This window comes from Pteronotus mesoamericanus, unplaced genomic scaffold, assembly GCF_021234165.1.
Source record: "Pteronotus mesoamericanus isolate MK-2021 breed Mesoamerican mustached bat unplaced genomic scaffold, CSHL_Meso_final scaffold_21, whole genome shotgun sequence".
Lineage (NCBI taxonomy): Eukaryota > Metazoa > Chordata > Mammalia > Chiroptera > Mormoopidae > Pteronotus > Pteronotus mesoamericanus.
Window position 1 is genome coordinate 31,707,351 of NW_026555310.1, and position 9,925 is coordinate 31,717,275.

Sequence of the window (9,925 nt, forward strand, 5' to 3'; positions counted from 1 at the left end):
TACTTGGGCAGGGGTAAAAACAGTATGAAACCAAGAAGAGAAGACAGACTTTTCAGAAACTAGCAAGAAGAGGAGCTGACTGAGAGCGTGGATTCAGGCAATTGTTCAAAGGCACTTTCCACAACCCTCTTTTTTGTTGAATTCTGTACTTGCTCTTTGTCCTTGTATTTTCATATAAATTCTCTCAAATGAAGCAAATGTACCAAAAGGAGCATGCATTTCTTCTCACAACAGTTGCTAGAGAATTGCCTGGTAAATTCTGAGACAGCCTGAGAAACTAATACAGAAAAAAATGCACTTCGGTCAGTATCATGAATTATAACATTCAGAGTTACTTATTTTTATTTACATCAAAACATCAAACACTTTAGAAGTCCTTATGAAGTGCAATGCGTATGTTTCTCATATTGGAGTTGTGGCTCTGTGCACACTCTTGTTCTTCCTCATTTATACATTTAAGTTGTGCCTTCTGTTCTTGGAGATTTTTATTTGTTCAAAATATTTTTTTCTGGCATTTCGCAAATCCGAAACATACTGAGGAAACAAGATATATCATTCCAACTTTGCCTAGGATTTGTAGAGTCTCTTATAGTGACACAGTCCTCCAATGTAGCTAAGTTGTTGGGCTCGCCTATATCCCAGAAGCTGAAAAGAAAAAAACCAACATGGGGGATTTAAAATCTCAGCTACAAAAGGTAAAGTAATCTAATATACTAGGCAAGTTACTTGTGTTATTTCACAATTTTGTGAAGTAGGTATTATAATCTCTATTTTTTTAAAAAATTAACTTTATTGAGGTGACATTGGTTAATAAAATTATATAGGTTTCAGGTGTAAATTTTATAAAACATCATCTGTATATTGTATTGTGACTTTAATCCCTGCCCCCCAAGTCCAGTCCTCTTCCATCCCATTTATCCTTCCTTTACCCTTTTCTACTCCCCCTCGCCCCCTCCCCTCTGGCAATCACCGTACTGTTGTCTGTGTCCACGAGTCTGACTTTTTTTCTCTGCTTAACACTTTCACACCTCTCACCCTTTTATTGATGAAGACAAGGGATCTCAGGAAAGCTAAACCATTTGTCTAAGTCATACAGTTTGTGAGTAGTGAAGCTGAACTGGATCTTTCTGTCTTTCCATTCTGTCAAGCTCCCTCAAAGACTTAGACCTTGAATGAGAGGTTGAGGGAATGACTGATGTTCTGGTGGATTTGTTTTCTTTTCATTCACATGTCATCTCACATTTGGTTCCCTTTACTCTACACAGAGTTCATATTAACTTAGGTGCACACTTCAATGGCGTTACAGTGTTGTAGCAAAGCAACTATTTATAGTATCAGAGCATGAGGGCTATAATCTCAGAACTGATCAAGATCCTCTGACCTTTGGTTTCCTCAAATGTTAAGTGAAGTTAATCATAACGATGTACCTCAGAAAAACGTAATTTAGGTTAAGTGAGACAACAAATGAGATTAACACTTTGAAAACTCCAAAATGCTGTGCTTTAATGACATAAAGCCATTATTAAGGAGAAAAGAGATGTTATCAAGGGGGTTCCCTTTTATATCCCATAAGAAGCTTCTATGTTTCTAAAATCACTATTTTTGTCTCAGTTATTACAGTTTGGGGACTTAAGACTCTGAATTTCACACTTTGCTCCTGCTGCACTTCCAAAGTATTAGTATTCAATTCTACTCCTCTTTTCATGCCCATCTACTTCCCTTTATATCTGAGATGGTCTTAGAACATGAGCAGTAGGATGGACCTGAATATAACTCATGGAACAGAAGGAGGTTCAGAGAACTACCCTCAACAATGGGCTAATTTTAGGATTTGGGGTACTGTTAAATTCTCCTACAAGAAGGAAATTACCTCAGAGACTCCATGAAAGGTGTGCCATCTACCCATTTCCACTGACCATCAATCTCCCTGTCTGTTAGTCCAATATAAAACTCTCTCATTTTAGGTTTCGCATGGTAAAGGAATTCCTATGGAAGATACACAGTAAAAAAAAAAAAGAGATCAGTTATTTTAATTCTAAAGAAGTGTTGAAGGTAATTGTTATTTAAAGAGAAAAAGTAAGATCTGAACTAAAGATGATAGATACATGGCCCTGAAACATTAAGATCATGGGGGATTATCTTCTGATTTTTTAAATTGTGGTAAAAATATATACAACATAAAAGTAAATGAACAAAAAAGAACTTTAAACAAATGAGTCTCTCAATAATTCATTCAGAGTTTATCTACTGTTATTTGTAGCAAAATCTACTGCATAGTTTAATACAAAACATTATTAATTACAGCTTAAAGTTAATGGGCACTATCTGCTTTCTTTATTTCAAATAGGTTTATAAACATAATGGTCATTCTAAAATGGACTCCCAAGCTTTTTTTTTTGCTTTACTAATAGAGGAACTAAACATGGAAATTTCTTTTTTTCTTTGGTTCTTCTAGAAATGAAAATAAATTAAAGTAGGTATTGGCTTACAGAGATAGTAAGAATAGCATGTATTTCAGTACATTCATTTAAAAATAGTAGTTGTGTTCCAAACACTGTACATATGTATGGAAAAAGGGATAGATTATGTGGAGAATGCCACACTGACACTGGGGGAGGCTCTTCTTCAACTACCTGTTCCTCCTGTGTGTTGATAACCACCAGATGAGCTCCCATACTTGAGCAGTTTCTTAAACTTGCTGACCAACGCATGGTGTTAGTAGAAAAAAAGTAGCAGCTAGATTGAAAATGCACCCATCTCAATGGACAGCAATTCTTGATTGAACCTAAGAGAAGAGAAGTTTCCATGAATGTCCCCATATGAACTAAGTGAGAAAATGGAAAGTTTCATCTGGCCCAGTGAAGTCCATCATTTATAGTCAGAAGCCTTGTTCATACCTCCATTCCCTGCTCCCCGTCTTACTGTCTAAGACTTTAGATAATTCTTATGTCAATATACACAAAGAGCAATATTCTTGTCTTTTGAGCATAATCCTTATTTTCTGTATATGTTTTATACACTAACTATCTCAGTTATGCTATTGATATAAGACCCTATTATCTGTTCTTAGACTGCCAAATTCAGAGAAGGTTACGCATTTTACTTGAATAACCTCTAAGCAACCATCTCTCATGTTACCCGGATAATGTACTTTCAACAAAATCTCCAGACTGGTCGTACAGATGGGCTAAATTTCTTAGACTAAAAATAAATAGTCCAGTCTCTCTCGATTTGATGGTGAGGAAATTATAGCCCAAAGAAGGAAGTCATTTTCTAGTGTCACATGACATTTTTCTAAGACTTGGAACAGTGCTGTATGTAAGAGCATACCAAGTATATTTCTGAGGTATTTCCAAATTCCCTATTCTATACTTTTTTTTTCCTGTATTTCATTTTGGAAGCAGGTGATGAATTTTAAAAAAAAGTACACTCCTGGGGATAACACCATCCACTTCCAGATTTACTGTTCAGATATATACCTTAAATTTATTCTAAAAGTTTGCTACAGGTGCCCTAAGATTTTTTGCTCCAATGTTAATTTCATGTCCTGTCTTCTTACCCAACTCCTTATCCTTCTATTACAGTACAGGCAAGATTTTACTTTTTTTTTTTAAAAAACAGGACCTACTCTAACTACTTTATTTACCTCCAAATCAACCTAGAAAGCCAAAAAATATTGATAAGTAAATTTTGAAGTTCCAATTTAAGGAACATTTTACCTGATCCATCATTGTTGCAGGAGAAATCTATGAACTCGTCCTTTGGCTGGACCTTTTTCTCATCACACAGTTGAAAGATCCGATATGTCACTGTAAGGACAGGGGCACAGTTAATGTTTATTACTCTTAATAAAATAAATTTTATCATTTTTGTATTCATAAGAAAAGTGCCAACAATTATTATGATATTTTATTACTATCTACTTTTCTTTCTGCATGGAGAGGCAGTGAGATTTACTGAAAGAAAGAAGAGGTAATTTACATTTTATGGTTTTCCTCATTTATAAAAGTGAATGTACTTTATTTCAGGTCCAAAGGCCCTGAGAAAACAAAAGTGTTATCAGTCTCTCTTATGTCAAGTCTAACTCTCTCTACCCTTTCTTCCAAAGAGTGATTTGTCATGTCTCTGGTTAGGACCTCATAGAAAGGGTTACACTAATCAGTAACAAGGGGACAAAAGGGAGGACTCAAGGCCACCATGGATATGAAAACTGTCCATGATGAAAAATGCATCAGAAGTTACTGAAATTTGGTAACAGTTCTATATTAGTTGGTGTTTCTGGCTTGAGGAATAACCAGGGGATAAATAGGGGGGGGAAGTAGAATATAAATACTATATAAGTACTCTTTATGGGAGAAGAGAACCTACAGGCAGCAAGAAAGAATTTACTCCTAATATTCACCAGGGAGATTGAATTTGACCTTCAGAACTCACCAACGCATCTGGTGATAAAACAGACACTGAGTAGTAGGATGGAGATCCCTACAACAGTCCATAAGACCACTGGGGAAGAGAAACATTCTCTCTCTGTAGAAAGACATAAATATGATCAATCTTTCTTAAGCAACAGGCATAAGAAATTCTAATTTAACTTTATAAATTTCCTTCTTCTTGCATTTCTATATTGAGTAATTTTCAAACTTCAGTATATACCAGAATTATTTGGGGGCCTTGTTAAAATACAGATTGCAGGGTCTCATCCCCAGAGTTAAGAATTCAGTTAGTGTTGGTATGGAACTGATAAATTCATAGAGTGGCTACTGTTGCTGCTCTGGGGACCACACTGTCAGAAAAATGTAGAATAATAGAGTAATCCATTACTAATTTTAAGACTGATTCATGAAATTGGGCAGATGTGTCAAGGTTTCCTTTTTAAGTCACTCATATTTTTCCCCTTTGTTCCTGATCTTTCTCTCTTTTTCCTTCCTACTCTCTCTATTTTGTTTTGTTTTTGTTTGTTTGTTTGGTCTCTCTCGCTCTCCTCTTTTTAGAGCCTCATTTACCAAGCCCTTTATAAGTCAATCATATAAAATGTTGAATTTATCTGGTAGTTCCTCTTCTCCTCCTTCCCAATACACATCTATAGACAAGGAAAGTGAGTTCCAGAGAAGTAGAGTTCCTGCCCAGTGGGACACAGTGAATCACAGAGAAGGTAGAAACAGCAGTTGTAGCTCTCCCTACACTCAAGTCCAGTGACCTTTCCAGTATAACATATACTCTCCTAACTATTCTTTTATTTTCCTTTGTTTCACTCTCTGTCTCTCTTTATTGCATGCTTTCCTATTGTCTTATCCTTCAACATATTTATCCCCTCTTCCAATAAAATAATCTATAAAGAAAAGGAAAATAGCAAATTTTACCTGTGCATTGTGATGAAGATGATTTGGGTAAATTCATCTTTTTTTCTCTCTTCCTTTTTCTCTCTCCCTCTTCCTCTCTCCTTCTCCTCAGTTTCTGAATCCAAGAGTGATTTGTTGGTAAGTTTCAAGGAAAAGGAATCTTGAGAAACGAACACTTTATCTGTATTTTAGGAAGTTCAGTGCCAAGAGAGAAGAATATTAACTTGTACTGTGACTGTGTGTTCTCATCAGGATTTCCTTTCTTGCGTAAGGAAGAAAAGGGAGATTACTGGGCAACAAGTCAGTCTCCTCATTTCAGGCAACAACAAAATAGGGAAATGACGAAATGCTAAGTATCAACAAGTAGGTTAGCCATGACAAAATATGAGTGGCTTCAAAACGGTTGCTTTGTTTTGGTGGATGAAGTTTTTCTGCCCTCTTCCAGGCCTTACTCATCCCACAATATTTTCTTGACACTTGCGGGGCCCACCTCTGCACCCCCAGCCTCACTTTTGGTCTTTACTACCACACAATTGTTAACTGAAAAGGAGACAAACTCCATATCTGTATAACACTTAGCACAAAGCCAGGTACACAGTGTATTTATTATGAAGCAATATGTGTTTCTTTTCATCTTTTATGTTTTTTCTTCATCCTTCATTTGCACCTCCTGATAAGGGATTAATATTTAAAATATATAAAGAACTCATACAACTCAATGCCAAAAAAAAAAAAAATACAATTAAAAAAATGGGCAGAACAGTGACCAGAAGAGAAAAAGAAATGAAAGGCATCCAAATTGGAAAGGAGGAAGTAAAACTGTCATTATTTGCAGATGACATGATAGTATACATAGAAAACCCGATAGACTCCATGAAAAAACTACTGAACCTAATAAGTGAATTAGGCAAAGCAGGGGTATACAAAATCAATATTCAGAAATTGAAGGCATTTTTGTATATCAACAAAAAATACCAGAAACAGAAATCAGAAAAAAAAGTTATTTGCTATAACAACAAGAAAAATAAAGTACCTAGAAATAAACCTAAACAAGGAGGTAAAAGACCTGTACTCAGAACACTGCACAACACTGAAGAAAAAAATTAAGGAGGACACAAATAAATGGAAGCTTATACTGTGTTCGTGGATTGGAAGAATTAACATCATCAAAATTCCCTTATTACCTAAAGCAATTCATATATTTAAAACAATCCTTATTAAAATACCAATGAAATATTTCACAGATATAAAACAAACATTTCAAAAATTTATACTGAACAACAGATGACCCCAAATAGCCTCAGCAATTTTGAGAAAGAAGGACAAAGTAGGAGGGAATCACAATACCTGATATCAAATTCTATTACAAGACCACTGTAATCAAAACAGTTTGGTACTGGCATAAAAGCAGACACATAGTTCAATGGAACAGAACAGAGAGCCCAGAAATAAACCCATGTCTCTATGGTCAATTAATTTGACAGAGGAGACAGAAGCATAAAATGGAATAATAATAGCCTCTTCAATGAATGATGTTGGGAGATCTGGACAGCTATATGCAAAAAATTGAAACTCGATCAGCAACTTATGCCATACACAAAAATAAACTCAAGATGGATAAAAGACTTAAATGTAAATTGAGACACCATAAAAGTCCTAGAGGAGAACATAGGCAGGAAAACTTCAGGTATTCCACACAGCAATATTTTCATTGACATGTATAGAGCAGGGAACATAAAGGAAAGAATAAACAAATGAGACTACATAAAATTGAAAAGTTTCTGCACGGCTAAAGAAAACATCAGCAAAATGAAAAGGAAACCAACCATATGGGAAAATATATTTGCCAATGGTGCCTTTGACAAAAGTTTGGTCTCCAAAATATATAAAGAATTCACATGACTCCCCACCAGAAGACAAATAATCCAATTTAAAAATGGGCAAAGGACCTGAACAGACACTTCTCCAAGGAAGACATACAGAGAGCCCGGAGACATAGGAAAGGATGCTCAGGATCACTAGCCATCAGAGAAATGCAAATTAAAACCAAAATGAGATACCATTTCACACCAGTCAGAATAGCCATCATAAACAAATCAACAAACAACAAGTGCTGGTGAGGCTGTGGAGAAAAGAGAACCCTAGTGCGCTGTTGGTGGGAACGCAGGCTAGTGTATACACTGTGGAAAACAGTATGGAATTTCCTCAGGAAACTAAAAATGGGACTACTTTTTGACCCAGCAATTCCACTGCTCAGAGTTTACCCTAAGAATTCTGAAACACCAATTCAAAAGAACCTATGTACCTCAATATTCATAGCAGCGCAATTTAAAATAGCCAAGTGCTGGAAACAATCTAAGTGCCCACCAGTAAATGAGTGGAGCAAAAAGCTATGGTACATTTACACAATGGAATACTGCACAGAGGAAAGAAAGAAGGAGCTCCTACCCTTCGTGACAGCATGGATGGAACTGGAGAGTATTATGCTACGTGAGATAAACTAGGCGGTGAAAGTCAAATACCGTATGATCTCACCTATAAGTGGAACCTAATCAACAAAACAAACAAGTGAGTGAAACAGAACCAGAGACACGGAAATAAAGTACAAACTGACAGTGACCAGAGGGGAGGAGGGATGATAATGGGGAAAAGAAGGGAAAAGATCATCAAGGAACATGTATAAAGGACCTATGGGCAATGACAATGGGGGTTGGGGGAGGATTGAATGTGGGAGAAGGGGGTGAGTATGGCTGGGGGAGAGTAATGGGGGGAAAATGGGGACAACTGAAATTGAACAACAATAAAAATAAATAAATAAAAAATGGGCAGAAGACCTCAATAGACACTTCTCCCAAGAAGACATACAAATGGCAAACAGATATATGAGAAGATGCTCAACTTCACTAGCTATGACAGAAATGCAAATCAAAATTACAATGAGACATAACCTCACACCCGTTAGAGTGGCTATTATCAACAAGACAAGTAATCACAAGTGTTGGAGAGGTTGTGGAGAAAAAGAAACGCTTATCACTGCTGGTGGGAATGTAAATTGGTATAGCTGCTATGAAAAACAGTATGGAAGTTCCCCCCAAAATTAAGAACAGAGGTACCATATGACCCAGCAACCCCTCTTCTGGGTTAAATTTGAAAACATTTATTCAAATTGAATCCTTTTTTTCATTGAACAATGAACCCTTATGTTCATTGCAGCATTATTCACAGTGGCCAAGACACGGAAACAAAGTGTCCCCAGTAGGTGATTGAAAAAAGAAAATATGATACATATATACAATAGAATACTACTCAGCCATAAGAAAAAATAAAATACTGCCATTTACAACAACATGGATGGATCTTGAGAATATCATGCTAAGTGAAATAGACAGAAAATGTCAGGAACCTTATGGTTTCACTCTTATGTGGGACATAAAACTGAAAGCAACAAATGAACAAATAAGAACAAAAACAAAAGAAAACTCATGGACCCAGAGAACAGTAGTGTATTTATGAGAAAGGAAAGGGTTGGGGTAGTGAAGGGTAAAGGGGGTCAATATATGGTGATGGATGAAGAATTGACTTTGGGTGGTAAATACACAATTCAATATACAGACTATATATCATAGAACTGTACACTTGAAATCTATATGATTTTATTAACCATGTCACCCCAATAAATTTAATTAAAACTACATACAACAATTTAGATTTGTGGATTTATATTCCTTTTTTCTTTTTTTAAAGTATATTTTATTGATTATGTTATGTCCCATGTATTTATTCCCTTTATTCCCCTCTACCTTGTACCTCCTTCCCAACAGCATTCCTTCCACCCTTAGTTCATATCCATGGGTCATACGTACAAGTTCTTTGGCTTCTCCATTTCCTATACTATTCTTAACCTCCCCCTGTCTATTTTGTATCTACTATTTCTGTTTCTTATTCCCTGTACCTTTTCCTACATTCTCCCAGCTTCCTGTTCCCTCTGATCTTCATTTATGTGATTCTGTTCCGGTTCTAGTTTGCTTAGTTTGTTTTTGTTTTTTGGTTTTTTAGGTGCAGTTGTTAATAGGTGTGAGTTTGTTGTCATTTCACTGTTCATAGTTTTGATCTGTTCTTTTCTTTAGGCCATATTTCTCTGTCTTGGCTCATCTGTTATGTTGTAAGAGGCGCAGTCTTAGATATTCACCAGGGTGGGGTAACCCACTTTGTTGCATTGTGGCGATGTATGTGTGGGAGGGTCAGAGAGGGAACAATGCCCCTTGCTGAGCTCTCAGCCGGCTTCCAGTCACTTCCCCCACTATCCACAAGCAAATTGGGCTCTTCTAGTGCTGATTCCTGGATAGGTGGGTTTCTGTACATTCTAGGACCATGTGGGCCTCTCCAATGAACTCTCCTGTGAGGCTGAGAGTTTCTCCCACTGCTGCATCTCCCACAGGTTTTTACAGCCCGAGGTTCTGAGGCTTTGTTTTTTCCACACTGGAACCCTGGGTTGAGCAGTCTGTCTCTCTCCTCAGTTGTTCCTCCCGGTTTATCCGCATACAAATGTGGGACTGCCTGGTCCGCCAGCCGCTACCTTGCTACAT

General features: G+C 36.7%; 1 protein-coding gene across 1 annotated transcript; it reads right to left on the reverse strand.

The window, feature by feature from the left end:
* Positions 1-455: 455 nt before the first annotated feature.
* Positions 456-5,509, reverse strand: CLEC4E (C-type lectin domain family 4 member E). Its single transcript, XM_054590836.1, is given in 6 exon segments — positions 456-645; positions 1,871-1,986; positions 2,634-2,785; positions 3,720-3,809; positions 4,435-4,527; positions 5,361-5,509. Coding segments are annotated over 6 exon segments (678 nt in total). The 5' UTR covers positions 5,398-5,509.
* Positions 5,510-9,925: the final 4,416 nt, after the last annotated feature.